General features: G+C 41.8%; 1 protein-coding gene across 2 annotated transcripts in view; it reads right to left on the bottom strand.

Annotated features, from left to right (window-relative positions):
• TEK (TEK receptor tyrosine kinase) overlaps nucleotides 1–17036 on the bottom strand; it is a 110402-nt gene that overhangs the window by 66506 nt on the left and 26860 nt on the right. For both annotated transcript variants that reach the window (XM_036434208.2, XM_036434207.2), the window contains exon 2: nucleotides 1484–1795. In XM_036434208.2, coding sequence (XP_036290101.1) covers nucleotides 1484–1795 — 312 coding nt within the window. The remainder of the gene's footprint in view (nucleotides 1–1483; nucleotides 1796–17036) is intronic.

The raw sequence follows: 17036 nt of genomic DNA, 5'->3' as shown, positions 1-17036 counted from the left end.
CATTACAGCAGCATCTCCTCCCAACTGCCATCCAGGTGTGGTCTTCCCTAAAGACTGAGCTTAGGACCCACTTCTATTAGGACAGTGGTTGGCAAACTACAGCTTGAAAGCCACATGCGGCTCTTTGGCCCCTTAGTCTACTGACCATTGTGCTAGGAGAGCCTTGCAGAAGGCTCTCAATATGCTCCTTCAAAGTCTTGGTGTGCTTCGAGCTGGGCCCAGGTGCTCCACTTCTAAAATTAAGTCCTCATCTCTTTCTAAGAATGGCAGCCTGCAAAAAAGGCCCAGTGCTTCATCCCTCCCTGTAACCACACTCTTCACCACGTCACCCGGTAGTGCCCTCCTATCTGATTTAGGCTCAGCTATTATACTTGCTTTGGACAATAAAATGAGGCAGAAATGAGAATGAATAATACTAACACTGGGTTTCAAGAAGTCTCAAGTGTTTCCACTTGTTCTCTTGCATTTTTGCCATGTCCATGAGACCATACCTAGGGTCATGCGCATGTGGAACAGAGTCAAGCTGGCCCAACCAAGGCCAGCCTAATGAGCTACCAGCCACACAACATCCTTACGTGCGAGAAAACCCAGACAAGATCAGCAGAGCCACTTAGTCACACCCACAAGCGATAAGTGCCTATGGTTGCATGCCTCTGTGGTCTGTGGTTGTGTTGCACAGTATTCCTGTGGCAGTAGATAACTGACACTCCCATAACCAACTAGGTTCCGTTTTGATAGATGTTACCAGTTAAGTTTTTTTTTAAATATATATTTTATTGATTTTTTTTTTTTTTTTACAGAGAGGAAGGGAGAGGGAAAGAGAGCTAGAAACATCGGTGAGAGAGAAACATCGACCAGCTGCCTCCTGCACCCCCCCCCACCAGGTATGTGCCCGCAACCAATGCACATGCCCTTGACCAGAATCGAACCCAGGACCCCTCAGTCTACAGATCGATGCTCTATCCACTAAGCCAAACTGTTTTCGTCCATTTTAGTTTTTTATCTCTACCATATTTCTCCCCTGAAATCATTAGCTTCTGTTAAGAATGTTTAAGAAAAGGCAAAAATAAATAAAGAATCAAATAAAAAAGTCAATGAGAAAGCTCAAAATAGCCAACAGTCTGGCAGTGCACAGCTGTCCTCATTGCTATGACTTTTACATTACATACATGTAACATGTTCATTTTTCCATAGGGCTGTGAATCCCTTTTTAGAACATATATTTCACTTCATCTTATGCACAATGTCTAGTGAATGGGGCTGAATGTGAGGAAGTTGGCCTGGATAGTCTCATTTCTCTCTAATGCTTGGTATGGTAGAGATAGCAATGTCTCTAGGCAGACAAGGTCTTAAAGCTATGCCTACGCAGCTCATACTAGCCCCTGAGTGAGCAGCTGCCAACACCAAAGGTGTGTGTGTGTGTGTGTGTGTGTGTGTGTGTGTCTCAATGGGCCTTATGTGCCACAACTAAGGGACATCTTACCTTGTTGGCGCATCTTCATGGTGCGTATCTTGATTGCCTCTCCTCGAACTCGCCCTTCACAGAAGTAAGCACCATTGATTTTACTGGCCTTTTCTCTCTTCCAAAGGACGTTTTTAGCCCCTTCTCTGGTCACATCTTGAGTAACTTCCAGTGGATCCTGGTGCTGGTTCATTAAGGCTTCAAAGTCTCTTCCTATGGTGAGGGGCTCATGGGGGCGCCATCCAGAGGCGATGCAGGTGAGGGATGTTTCAGCATCAGACACAAGAGGTAGGGAATTGATCAAGATCAGGTCCATGGCACCATCCACTGTGCCTAGAAGAGGGAGCATAATGTAAGACAGAGGTTACTAACATGGCCCAAAGGATAAACTGCTGCTTACAAAGCCCTAAAAGAAGCCATGTGAATCTGTTCCAAAGACTGATATAACCTCGATGTGCGTTGGGGGGATGAAAAGAGATAAACCAAAGAACTTATCCTATATAATAAAAGCCTAATATGCAAATCAACCAAATAGCAGAACAGCCAGTCAATGGGGTGGGGCCAGCGAGCAGGTGGCACCAGGCCAGGCCACCCCCCCCACCCCCCCACCCCCCCATCCCCCCACCCCGCTTGCTGAACATGGAAATACCAGGAATGGAGGATGTTCTCTAGCTCCAGTGATGGTTAATTCCCAAAACTACTGAATAGGAGGTCAAGCACATGGATTATGAGGACCAACTTGAGACTCAGAGATCTTTGTGTACCCTGTAAAGTGATTCAAGTAAGGTACATGTTAGCTCATCAAATACTCATTAAATTTTCTCAACCCTGTGAAAAAAGTACTATTACCTTATTTTTAAGTATAAAGAAATAAAACCTTAAAAATGTTGAGTAGCTTATTCAATCTTTTCCAGCTGTTGAAGTCAGAGCTGAAATTCAAATCTGATGTCTTTCAGTTCTTGGATACACCATACCCCTTCCTGCCTCGAAGTCTTTGTACATGCTGATTCCTGTGCCTAGAATACTATTCTGCACTCTGCATGACTGACTTATGCCATCCTTTGGGGCTCAGCTCAAGTGCCTTTCTCATAGATGGCTTCTCTATCTGCCTTATCTATAATATCTTCCCATTCTCATCCCATTAGCTTCTAATTCAGTTTTTTGTTTGTTTCATAAAGTTTATCATAATGTGTGAATATTTTATTTATTTTCTCTTCCCCTAGATTGTAAACTTCAAAAAGACGAGGATTGAAGCTGTTTTGTTCACATTGATTTATACAGGAACATCCTGCTTAGTCTCAACATATAGATAACTTAGATGCATTTGTTAGATGGATGGATTGGTGGGTGGATGAATGGAAAAATTTTACTCCAGACCTGTCTGACCCATGTCTACCTATTCACTTAGCTCTCACTTCTAGGATAATGAAGTTAAAAATGAAAATGCTGCCGTAGCCAGTTTTGCTCAGTGGATAGAACACCAGCTGTGGACTAAAGGGTCCCATGTACAATTCTGTTCAAGGGCACATGCCCAGGTTGCAGGCTCAATCCCTGGTAGAGGGTATGCAAGAGGCAGCCAATCAATGATTCTCTTTCATCATGTTTCTCTCTTTCCCTCTCCCTTCCTCTCAGGGAAAAAAAAAATTAAATGCTCTCCTAAATCTAAATGGACTTGGTTGCCCATATTCAAAAGACTGGTTTGGTAATTAATAAGTTTATAGGGGGAAAAGCAAATGTTACAGTTTTTACAAAATATCATAGAAAGGTGATGAATGGTTGGTGAGCATTTGAGCTCACTGGAATTCATCTTTCAGATCTTTTTTGAATGCCAACTTATGCCAAGCATTGTGCCTGCCATGAAGTCCTCAAATGATTTGTTTTTTTCATGGCAATTGCCAATGTTTGATGTATATAATGAGGTTTTGAGGATGGATCTACCAAGAGTTCATTTTTATCTGATTAATTAGGAAGAATTTATAAAAGTTAAATATTAATGTAAGTGAGAGTTAGAGGCTACTCTTCTTTTCTTGTCCTGTTAACTCAATACATGGGATTGAGGAAGGAAACCTTGAGCAGAATGGGTAGGATTCCAAGCCTGACTCTGAAGCACCTCGCCTGCTTTTCAACCAAATTGATAACATTAAGATCCTGAGAAAGAGAACAGAGGTTATGAGAAGAAAAATGTTGCAAGAGAGAATGAGCTAGGACACTCAGCAGAATCACAGCCTCCCCAGATAACGCCAGAGCATAGCTCCTTTTCCACATGCACATCTGGCCCTGCCTCCGTGGGTGCACCACCTCATCTCCTACACTCACTCATTCCAGGTGTGCTCCCAGAGAGTCATCGAGAGGAAGGAAATACTGGGATTTTCTCAGCCCGGATTTTACCAGCCCCATTTCCAGGGCCAACTGAGTGACTTGCCAAAACCAAGGGATCTGCTCTGAACTCATTGAACTGCATTGGCACTGGCCATGGATTACTTAATGACTTTAGGAAATAATAGAACAAGCCGTTGATTTGAAGAGACAACCTCACGTCATCTGTCAATTGTTTCTAGATATTGATCTGGTTTCGTTTTCCTCGTGCTCCTCCTAGTTCTCTCCTTTTACTTCCTGGGATAGGAAAGTTATGCATCCAAGAGTATGAATTTGACAATACTTCATTACCTTTATGCCAGTTATAGGAAGTCCTCTTCTACAGTGAGTCCTCTGTCCTTCGTAATGCCATTTACAATAAAATAACAAAAAGGTTTTGTATATTGCTGTGAATATGAGAAGAAACCCTTACCAGATTCCTGGGAGAGATCTTAAAAATCATCAACTTAGTTTTCCTAAAATAAGAATCCGTATTTGTACTTGATATGTCTAAATAATTTCTGGAAGGTGATACATAAAACTAAGAACAAGGGTGATCCTTTTGAGAACTGGGCAGCTGGGGGACAATGATGGGAGGGAGGCTTTTCACTTGTATGCATATGTATGCTGGCTTTTGAACCATTGTAATATTACCTACACATAAAATTAAATGTAAAAATGTAAAGATCATTGCCCATCACTTAAAAATGCACTCTTGGCCCTAACTGGTTTGCCTCAGTGGATAGAGCATTGGCCTACAGTCTGAAAGAACCCCAGGTTCGATTCCAGTCAAGGCTCAATCCCCAGTAGGAGACATGCAGAAGGCAGCTGATCAATAATTCTCTCTCACCATTGATGTTTCTATCTCTTTCTCCCTCTCCCTCTCCCTTCCTCTCTGAAATTATATATATATATATATATATATATATATATATATATATATATATATATATAAATTTTTTTTAAGACACACTTGGAAGGAAATCAAGAGCCATAGAAATATATGTCTCTCAACATTTATTCCTGCATCCTCTCCAAATGTCCTTGGATTGCATTCAAATAATGCATTTTCTTTTTCTCTTTTCTTTGGACTAATAATAAGAAATGTGATGTCATTCCACAATGTTGGAAAAAATTTTAAAACATGGGTTAATAAGGAGGGTGGCCACATTTCACCTCTTAAAGAAACAGGGGAATAGAGGCCCTATTGCATTGGGTGCAGCTATGGCCTGTGGCTTCTTGAAAGAGTTCTATGACTGCAATTGCATGGCGGGTGCCATATAACAAATCTCGTCTTGGGGACATTTTCCTAATAATTGCCAAATGACTGATCCCACCTGGGCTCATACCTAATGCCTTTTTTAAATGACAGCTTTATTCTCTCCAGTCTCACTGACTTGTTTCATCACAGCCATAGTCTGAAGGGTTCTGATCAAAGTCATTGATTAGTTCAATTTTCATGTCTATCATCAAGGCTAAGAGTTTGCTATAAGTAAAAGTAAGATCATACTAAATTTCAAACATCGTACATGTTTTGGGGATTCATACTATTTTTCCTTAGTAATGATCCTGTAAACACTCTCCAATACTTTACATGCGATGTGTCTTTCACAAGGAAATGCTTGCCATGGTGGCATAGCATCTGCCAAGTTAACAAATGATTGCTCACCACAATCTAGGCATAACAATATCCTAAAATGCCATTTTGTTCATTGTATTTCTTTTGTGATCAGCATCTAATCCTTACAGTAACATTTTCTTACTAAATCACATTGTCGTGCATTCAAAATAGTGTTTAAATCCTGTATTTGCATTTATATTTCCTTGTACTCAATTTGCTTTGAGTAATGGCCTGTTAACGAAGACACAAAAATATTTTTCTTTAAAAATAGTACTATAAGCCCTTGTGGCCCTAAATCACCGCCCATACATTAAAACTAAATCGAATTAGAAATTAGAGACAGGGCCATGTTTTTTAAACTGATTCAAGGAGTTATTTCTCATTTTCTAAACAGTGTTTTAGAATGGTGGAGGTGAAATGAAAAGCAGGTTCCGGACACCCACATGCTCACTGAGCGGCTCACCCTCCATCTCTTTTTTACATTTGGACTTCACATTGCTTTCCTTTAGGACAGTGGTCGGCAAACTGTGGCTCGCGAGCCACATGCGGCTCTTTGGCCCCTTGAATTTTTAGCAAAGGCCAGCTTAGGAGTACCCTAATAAAGTTAATAACAATGTACTACCTATATAGTTTAAGTTTAAAAAATTTGGCTCTCAAAAGAAATTTCAGTCATTGTACTGTTGATATTTGGCTCTGTTGACTAATGAGTTTGCCAACCACTGCTTTAGGGAAAAAATGATCTGCTTAAATAACAACATATAAAGCTCCCAAGGTCATCACTTTTAATTACCTTTTTTTTACAGATGAAGCACACAAAAGGATGAATATAAACATCAATAAAAATACATTTCACTAGCACAACGTGCTTATTGCAATCAGCCTTCTCCTCCCACATTAAAGTTCAGGTAGTCAAGCTCTGATGAACCCAGCTTCCTGCTCTTCAAAGTGCTGGCAGGCTAAGAGGAAAAAGCAAGTTAAATATCGCACAGTGAGGCTATTTCATTGTGCTTCTTATCGCCTGAGAATTGCAGTGTTGTGTGGAGTTTCAGTGCTGTGTGTTTGGAATAAGGTCACAGGTCTTCAGAACAACTGTCTGTATGGTTTCTTGGAAGTCTGCTTTGACTGTGTTTAAACTTTTTTCAAGGCTGTGCTTGGTCACTCCACCTTTATGATAGCAGTAGATACTTTACATTTTAAATATTTTAAATGGGCACTACCCAATGAGCACTAGCTTGACCAAAAGTATTTTTGAAATCCAGGGTTGGGCAATAAACTGAAAGGTTCTTAGCCAAAAGTATTCTGGAACCAAAACCCTAAGTAATGAGCCAACAAAGCAAAGAAACCCCCAAATATTGGGTTGGATTATTTGGATTCAGTTTAGTTGTTTGCTTATACCAGTGGTCAGCAAACCGTGGCTTGCGAGCCACGTTTGGCCCCTTGAGTGTGGCTCTTCCACAAAATACCAAGTTCGGGCACACACTTACAGAGTGATTGAAACTTCGTGGCCCATGCACAGAAGTCGGTTTTTGGCCTGGGTGAGTCTATTTTGAAGAAGTGGTTCTAACACTGAGCCACACTCAAGGGGCCAAAGAGCTGCATGTGGCCCATGAGCCATGGTTTGCTGACCACTGGCTTATACTGTTCAAAAGGGAAAATTCTCTTTAATTAAAAAACAAAAAGAAGAAAAACACACACACACAAAAAAAAAAAACCTCTCATTAAGTCATTTATATGTACTTTCATCCCTTTACTAAGCAGGTCTATTAACAACCTCCCATGTGATAGGTACCGCACATGGCTCTGGAGTCACAGCACTGAATAAAACAAATATGATCTTATCCTTCATGTAGCTTACAGGCACATGCTAAAGACACACATGTAAAACTAAGCACATAAGTAAATATAACACTGGAACCATAATAGGTACCATGAGAGAGAATTACAAAGTGCTATGGAATAACACAATGGTGAATTTAATCCGACTTGGTAGAAGTTGGTAAAGGGTTTGTGGGTCAGGTGAGTCTCCCTGAGAAGTGACATCTGGCCTGAAGGAGAGTTGGAGTTACCCAGGCAAAGAGAAAGGGCTATGAGGAGATAGTCAGAAAAGTCTTCCCCCAAACACATACTAAGGTTTTGAAAATAAATAAGTATTTAATAGGACTCCCTTCTAGAATATTCTTTCTTAATTTTATCCTAAAGTTGGCATTAATTTCTTTTTATTGGATCCTAAGAACCACGGGCGCCATTTCTGTATGTCAATCCTCTGTTAGAATATTTTTGGCATCTTCTCTGCCTTCTTGTCTCCCCTGAAGAAACCCAGTCCCCAGGCATGCTTCCAAAACTTCCATCTTTATGTTGTTGTGGTTGTTCTCCCTGGTCCTTTTATGTATGTAATAACTCTCTGAGCAATAACTTCATCCTCAAGTTTCCTTCCAAGAAGATACTGGGTAATTAACAAGATGATACCAAAACGCGCAAGATTGGAAATAACTAAAGGAAGTTGCTTAACTTCTGATTGTATAGTTAGGAGTTTGGAGTTAAACAGGGACATCCGTGATGTGAATAGGCTGTGTCTTTAGCAACAAACTGTTCTCGCCCAGGAGTTGTGCCAAGCCAGTTTGCCCAGAGAACATGCCCATTTCCCATCCCCGCCTCCCAGCCAACTAGGACTGTCTGTCTGCTGGAGGAAATGGCATCCTCTCCCCACCTTCGAACACCAGAAATTTTCCATCCAGGATAAATAACACATGTTCTAGTTAGAATTCATTTCAGTCAGTTGGCTGGAAACTTTTTATTTCAAGGAAATAGAAGGTCCACACAGTGGGAACTTACTAAATGTACTAACAAAGCTCACATGTACCCTTATTCCATTCTGTGAGGTGGGACAGGAGGAAGCATGGTACCATCAAATCAGGGACTACTGAAACTGGGAAGGTTCTTAGAGATTGCTCGGTACAAGTCTCACACTTTATAGAGGGCAAATGGAGGCCATCGGAAAGAGGCTGGTCAATGGTCACACAAAGGATGGTGGCAAAGCCAGCTGTCAAGTGCCAATTTCTCTCCCGAACCCTTTCCGTCACCCCAGGGTAGCCGTATAAATGGGGTGGGGGGGAGGAATATTTAACGTGAGGGAATTTGGAATATTTACAAATCTGGCAGGATGGTTCCTAGAGAATCCTGGAGCTTGATAGCAACTGGGGCAGGAAGGAAAGACATTGAGGAGAGGAGAGGCAACCAAAAAGCTGAAAAGGGTACAAGACAGAGAGTTGGGAAATGTCTGGAAATGAAGTTCCCCCAAGCCTTACACTGCTGCCTTCAAAGCTTTCCTGCCCATTTTACTTGGGAGAGGGGTTCTCTCTAATCATACCATGTTCATCCAGGTTCAGAATATGTAGTAGATGTGAGAGGAAGCTGTAGGTGGAGCCAAGCCACCTTCTCTTTCTGGGCTCTTCTCCTGATTTAGTCATCTGCCAACTTCCCAGCTGCCCTTACAGTTCCCAAAGACATGCACACTCACTCTGACAACCAAATGTCTGCATCCTTCAAGACAGAATCAAACAACTTCTTTAACTCCCGGGTCCTGATCTTCACCTTGCAACAGAGAAGGCAATTTGCTTGCATGGAAACCAAGAATAGCTTAAAGTGACAATCCACTGAGAAAGAGCAAACCAAAGAAGGGAGTCTGTGATGGAATAAGATCAGGATCATGATAGTTGCTAAGAGGAGCAAGACAAAGGAAGGGAGTTAGCCTTTCTAAATGATCTCAGATGATACCACATAGGGAAAAAAGCTAACATGGTATATTATATACTACACTAGAGGCCTAGTGCGTGACATCGTGTGGCCAGTGTGCACCTCGCTGCACTCGCCTCTCTGCACTTTCCTCCCCGTGCCCATCTTGCTGTGCCCACCCGCCCCCCATCCCACCTGTCTACAGGCCACCAGCCTTGCTGCGACCAGAGCCTGTGGGCTGCGGGGGAGGGACTGAGAGGTGTTCCATGCACTTTATGGTGACCGGTTGTTTGGTCTTTCCAGCATTCCTGTCACTAGCCTTTTATAATATAGATAATATACACTGCGTGGCCAGAATATGACCTCTGAATGCATAATAATCTGGCCACTCAGAGTGTGTGTGTGTGTGTGTGTGTGTGTGTGTGTGTACGTATGTATGTATTAGAGGCCCGGTGAATGAATTTGTGCATGGGTGGGGTTTGACCAGCCTGGCCAGGGGGAGGAGACATGGGCAGTTGGCTGGCCTGCCTGCTGGTTGAACTCCTGTCAAGGGAACAATTTCCAAATTATTTCTTTTAACAAATTATTACTGATGTTATACCAACTCATATCAAGAACATACCTTCCAACAATCGAGTGAAGAAAGTTGGTCTTTTCTGCAAATGATATTGGAACAATTGGACCTCCACATGCAAAAACAAAATGAATCCTAAACTAAAACCTCCTACGTTATACAAAAATTAACTGAAAATAAGTCATGTAAAATGGAAAAATATAAAACTTTTGAAATATGAGACCAGTTTTCATAATATTGGGCTTCTGACCTATGACACCAAAGTGTACATAAAATATAATTTGCCAATATTTTCTCTATATCAAAATTTAAAACCTTGATCTATGAAAAACATTGTTAAAATTAAAATACAAACTATAGACTGGGAGAAATAGTTTCAATCACATATGTGATAAGTAACTTGTATTCTGCAAACTTTAAAAAAAAAAGCCTTCAAAATTCAACAAGAAAAAAAAACTCAATTATTTTATATGTACAAAAGAGTTGAGACAGTTCACCAGAGATGCATATATAGATGGCAAATAAGCACACAGAAAAATGATCAACATCATTAGCAATCAGGGAAATCCTAATTAAAAGCCCATGAGATACCACTGCAGCAGTCATACACCAACCTGCTCTCAGCGCTGCCTCTAGCTAATGAAATCGTCCGGCTTAGGGATCGGGGTGGATGAGGAAAACTGTGATGCTCACTGATTGCTCTCCATATCCAGTACTGGATTTCTTTTGTAATTTTAAAATACAGATTTTACATTTTAGAACAGCATATATTGATACAACTAACACATCTAATGGCAGCATTCTAATTAATGACTGACATGTCCGTCTCCTTCCTTTGCAGGGAGCTCCTGAGGAAAAGGATCTGCCTCGTTCACCTTCATCTCCTCCGCTCCAAGCACCATGTCACTACATTTCAGTTGAACTGGAAGAATTCAACAGTCATTGAAAGTCATATACCTTACGCCCAGGTGACTAGTTCGTGAATTACTAATTGCCTGGTACCATCAAGGCAACAGAGCTTTGGTCTTGTAGTTCTGTCTCCTTTTCTTCATCTGTAAAAAGGGGGGAATAACATCTAAGCCCTGGACCTGTGTGTGAAGCGCTATTGAATGACCTCGGCATGGAGCCGGTTGGATGAAGTGAGTCTGCGGGACACAGTGGTCTGCATCAGCCCCAGAGGACAGGGTGGCGAGAGTCGTCTTGGAGCTAAGGCACCCACAGAAGGAAGAACTGCTGATGCTTTGTGTCCTGCTCTGTGCCCACCCGCCTCACACTTCAAACCCACATGGGCAGGAAACAGGCCCACCTCGAGGTAAGGAAGAGTCCTTGTGTTTCCTTCTGAGGCCCTTTGATTCCTGCCCCTCTCCTTCAGGACTGACCTTGACAGGAAACCTGCTCCTGCACATGTGCTGACTCGGGAAGAGCAGTTTCACAGCAGCGTGGCGGAGGGCCGGCAGCCTTGGGGGTTAAGGGAGATGATCATAAGCCCTCTGCTCCACAGGCCTTTGGACTCTCAAAGGGACCTCTTACCTACCCCAAAGCTGACCCCCAAGCCTGCCCTACCCCGCCTGTCACTGGACCAGAACCCTTCCTCACATTGTCATCATGGTCTATGAAAGCACGGTTCTTACACTTGGCTGCTCTTTGCTCTGAAATAGGACAGTTTGGAAGCATCAATCCCTCTGGCTCACCACAGGGATTCCACTCTTAACTTCATAGCAGGAGCGGCCTCAGGGCCCCCCAGCCTCACATCTATTCCTTGTGCACAATTCCGGAACCTGTTGTCCTCCAGGCCTCACGTGCTCTATTTCCATGCTTAGGATCCACCTATTTGGGAATCAGTTGTCTGGCCATATTCCCTCTCCTGTGTTTAAAACAATTCTGTATACTTATTTCCAAATTACAGATACATTTGCCAGGTGGAATTCCAACTACATCTTACGTCAGTTTCCCCCATCACACTGCAGGCCTGAATGTCCCAAGAGATGCTAATCCATGTGTCTTCATTAGCAAAGGATTCTTGGGAAATCCTGAGTGCCATCGTCACTGGGGCCCTGCCAGGCTCACATTCATTCCGGTGGCCATGACCTCATCCTCAACATGTTGTGAACTTTTCCTAAGGAAGCATCCTCAGAATGTCTGCATGAGCTGTCTCCTTCTCATTGTCCTCCTCCAGCGTTTCTCTGTCCATGTTCATTCAACTGGAGCACTACCACTTGCCTCCAAGGCTTGGCTCACACCCTCACATCCCCTGAGAAACCCTCCAGGTGCCACAGGTCAGGGGCTGTGTCCGATGGACTGGACAGCAGAGATGTGGTACCTAAAAGGAATGGCAGATCCTATGTGCAGCAGCTGCTGGGCAGTTTATCACTCCAGTGGCTTATGAGAGCAGCTGCTCCTTTATCATCTCAAGTCGTCAGTGTGAGATTTACTCAGACTCGTCGGCAGCTGACAGGGAGACAGCGCCTGTCTGTGCCGTCACTTGAGGGAAAGCAGCCCAAAAACATGAAAGCCAGGAGGCAATTTCATTCAATGTTCGAGAGAGTGTGGGCAGGGGCCTGGTCCACTTTTAAGTCAAATTTAGCAGCCAGCATAGTCTCAGGCTATTCATTGGTTTTTCTCTACATTTTGATGGGGTGTACCCCTCTCTAGCTGCTCTCCGAATCCTCTACCCAGCCCTAGGTTCCAGCAAAGCTGTCCTTGTCCATTTGGGTTCAGCAGTAGATGCAACAGAAGATAAGGTAGGAGGAGAGTGTGGACAGGGTTTTTATTCTCCTAGCTTCCTCCCTGCCGAGCCATCTTCAGAAGCCACAGGCTGATGGTAGTCCTCTCTCGTCACTGCCCTATTTGGGTTCGATAACTGCTCCTTCCCCTGCACCTCCTTTCAAGCAATGTTCATTTTCCAGCTGATCCCTTTATGTAAGTAACATTTCTGCTGATGTCTGATAACTAGATAGATAAAACCACACTTTCTGTGGCTTGTCAGGAGATGGAAGCCCAGTTCTGTACTTCCTCTCCCAACCCTGAAGCAGGCCATTGGCACCTCCCTAGAGCTGCTGTTTCTGTAAAGAAGAGCCATTTGCAAATTACCAGTATCTGCTAGTTCAGTTTTTCAGTAGCAGTGCCAATTACACATGAATGAAATCATTGGCAGTCATATAATAGCTACCACTTATTAATGCCTATTACCTTTCAGATACTTCACATGCATTGTTTTATTTAATCTCACAACAACCATCTGAATTAGTCATTTCTATCTCCATATCACAGATGAGGAAACTGATTGAGACAAAACAAGCAACAGTGATGACTAAATGAGACCTTAAATGTAAAACATCCAGGACAGTGTTCAAATTCATCATCGCTCTTCCTTTTCTCCGGCCGGGAGCAGGCACGGTCGGTCCCCTGGGTGGATTATTCTACTGGGTATCTATTTACCTTAGCACTCTGGTCGTCCCATTAGCAATGCGTGAGTCCTCGATGTGTAACACCATGAATCTAAAATAGCAGCTTTCTTTTGGATCCTATTTCCCATCACCCTCCTTGCCAAAACACAGCAAGAGGCCGTGGCTTTAGCCCAGTGACTATGGCCTGACCAGTACTACGGAAGACCCCATTTCCGCTTTCCCAGTGATCTCACCAACTCCCAGGACTTCAGTTATCACTTGTTTCAAATCTAGGTCTCTAGTTCCAACCTCTTCCCAGCTATAAAAACATGCAGTATAAAAATGCCTACTGGATACCTACATAGGCCTCTCAAATGCTGCGTGTCTAGAGTGAACTCAGCATAGTCTCTTAATCATCCCTTTCTCATCTTGTAAACCTTCACCTTTTCAATACCAGAAGGTTAAATCTTTTAAGTTATTGTTAACAACTCCCTCTCCCTCACTATTTAGCCCCATATTCTGCCCATTCTAGCTCTGTACTGTCACATTCAACTCCTTTTCACCCCCTCATTTTCTCTCACTTGAACAACTGCAAGATTTTAGTGCCTGTAGTTTCCTTAGCCCTCAGCTCTATGCAGGCTTTCCTTTCCTGACATTGCTGGTGCGGTCCCTCTACCGAGGCTGCCCTTCCTTATACTGTATGTGTTTATCTGTCCCAGCCCAATATCTTCCAAGATTAAGCTCAAATCTCAAAGATAATAGGAATTTGTTTTAATTATTTTGCACAATTCAAATTTGCAGACTGTCATACTGAAAATTCAAACCCACTATGTGTTTTTTTGTGTGTTTTTTAAATCCCACCTGAGGATATTTTTTCCATTGATTTTGTAGAGAGCGGAAGAGAGGGGGAAAGACAAAGTGAAACCTCGATGTGAGAGAAACATATCGATTGGTTGCCTCCTGCATGAGCCCTGACCAGGGCCCGGGCTGGGGAGAAGCCTGCAACTGAGGTACGTGCCCTTGACCAGAATCTAACTTAAGATCCTTTAATCCACAGGCCGATGCACTATCTACTGAGCCAAACCAGCTAGGGCTACACTTGTTTTGAATTAAAGAAAACAAAGGACTATAAGATACACCAAATGTGTGGTCATTCTGAAGTAACATCATGAAATGGAAATGCATCTTCTTAATTCTGAAGTTGGTATTTAAGATTTAAATTTGTCATCTGACTCACATCTTTAAGGATAGCCTCTCCCAACTTCCCACTGAAAACAAAACAAAAGAATGAAGAACTGTAAATACTGTGCCAATCAATCTACCATCAGCATCTAATAACCACAAAGACCAAGGGAATTGAACAGGAAAAAAAATTTATTATTAAAATATTTTAATGTCAACAATTTCTTTTAATTGAAAATATGTTCTGCAAAAAGTAACTTGGACCTCATATTCTATAGTAAGGTAGCAAAGACTTAGAAAGCTAAGGAAGAATGGGAGAAAATTAATGTGTGATGAATTCCTCACTGGTACAAGGATATTTAAAATATGATTTCACTATTTATTATTATAATCAGATAAGTATATGTTAAAGAGTGTTTTTAAAAAACATAAGGATAACCCTGGATAGATGGCTCAGTTAGCTGTAGGGCATATACCCAGGTAGTATGTACAGAAGACAATCAATGTTGTCTCTCTCACATCAGTGTCTGTCTGTCTTTCTCTCCCCCTTCCTCTCTCTTTAAAAATAAAATTAAAAAAAAAAAAACATATACTCAGGTGAGTATATAGTTATTAAAAAAAAAACATAAGGATAACCTTATTTATTTTAATAAAATAAAAAAACAGGATGTATACATAAAAAAATAGAAAAGATAAATATAAAAATATAAGTAAGCAAAAGGCAGGAAAAAAAATAAAAACTAGAAGGAAGCAGCAGGAACATTTTTTTAAAAATCAAAGCATAAAACAGTATGAGAAGTTTAAACATATTTTTTATGACTTAAAGATAAATGTTTAAAATCACCTATAGAATAACAAATACTCTCAGAAAAAAATAAAACTTCCAAGTTAATGCTTATTGGAGACTTCAAACAAAATCACAAAGTTTTAAAAAACAAAGATAGGGGCAAAGAATTTATCAAGAAATAAAAAGAAAAAAGAAAACAAAAGTGATAATATTGATTTCAGACAAAGTGGAATTCAGTATAGAAGTCATGAAATGGAACAAAGCCTATCAGTTCTGTTCATCTATATATATTAAAGCCCAGAGACCAGAACAGCGGAACAACCAGAACAACCAGAAAGACCAGCAGCTATGATGCACACTGTGGCAGCCAACCAGCCTAATCCTGGCCCTGCCTGCAGCCCCTCCCCCCAGCAGGCCCCACCCACACCCATGCATGAATTATTGTACTGGGCCTCTAGTAGAAAATAAATTCCACCATGAAAAAATAGTGGTTATGCATCATTGTGCTCCAATCATATAGAATCAAATATCTTTGTAAAATTGGTCAAAGCAAAAAGACTTTGAGGAAGCACGATAGTTGTTAGGGATATCATCGTACCTCTCTCAAATTTTGAATGATGTAGACTAAAAATCAAACAGAATAAAATTATACATATCATATGTTATCTATCTTATCCTATATAGTAAGAGGATAATATGCAAATCGACCAATCGCTATGACACGCACTGACCACCAAGGGGCAGACACTCAATGCAGGAGCTGCCCTCTGGTGGTCAGTGCACTCCCCCAGGGGAGCACAGCTCAGTCAGAAGCCCTGAGCCAGGCTCACAGCTGGCAAGCACAGCAGCAGCACTGAGGATGTCCAATTGTGGCTTAGGACATCACCTGAGGGCTTCCAGACTGCTAAAGGGCAAAGGCCAGCTGAGGTGACCTCCCCTCTCCCCCTGTGCATGAATGTCATGCACTAGGCCTCTAGTATGTATATATGTATGTATCTGTTAGGTGTATATATAACATTATATCTTAACGTGTAATTTCCCACTCCCATCATTCATACAATACTTACTAAAATTTAATATACCCAATGTTGCAATGTATTTAATAGGAGACAGGGTTTTAAAAATCAGCAGGTAAGGTAAAAATTGTGTATAGACAAAACTACTATATTTTTAATTTTTTAATATATATATATTTTTTTTATTTCAGAGAGAGGAAGAGAAAGAGAAAAAGAAACATCAATGATGAAAGAGAATCATTGATTGGCTGCCTCCCACAGGACCCCTACCAAGGATCCAGCCTGCAACCTGGGCATGTGCCCTGACCTGGAATCAAACTGTGACCTTCTGGTTCATGGGTGAATGCTCAACCACTGAGCCACAGTGGCCAGGCTAGACCAAACTACTCTTGACAATCCTTTTAATAGACCATAAAGGATCATATGGAATTATATCATTTATCCACAAATGTAACAGCTAGGTTTTGTTCCAGCCCTGGAGTAGATCGTGTTGTTTTGGGTGAGAACCAGATCAAGTACAGTAGCCCACTGCACCCCCCACCACTGCCACACACATACACAACCCCAATCAATGTTTTCTTTCCATGATTTCAGTTACTCGTGATCAACCATGGTCTGAAAATATGAAGTGGGAAATCCCAGAAATAAACAATTCTTAAATATTAGATAGTGTGCCACTCTGAGTAGTGTGATGAAATCTCACACTATCCCACTCCAGCCCACCTGGTGAGCCATCTCTTTGTCCAACATCTCCACACTGGATACACTACACACCTGCTAGTCCCTTAGAAACCACCTTGGGTGTCAGATTGGCTGTTGCAGTATGGTAGCACTAATGTTCAGGTAACCTAGCCATTATTTTACTTAATAATGACCCCAGGGGAAGCCAGAGAGACAAAGAAAGCTGCTATGGGGACAAAG

The sequence above is a fragment of the Pipistrellus kuhlii genome, unplaced genomic scaffold, assembly GCF_014108245.1.
Source record: "Pipistrellus kuhlii isolate mPipKuh1 unplaced genomic scaffold, mPipKuh1.p scaffold_m20_p_12, whole genome shotgun sequence".
Classification (NCBI taxonomy): Eukaryota; Metazoa; Chordata; class Mammalia; order Chiroptera; family Vespertilionidae; genus Pipistrellus; species Pipistrellus kuhlii.
Note: the sequence above shows the minus strand (reverse complement) of the source record. Positions and strands in the feature narration are given on the sequence as shown.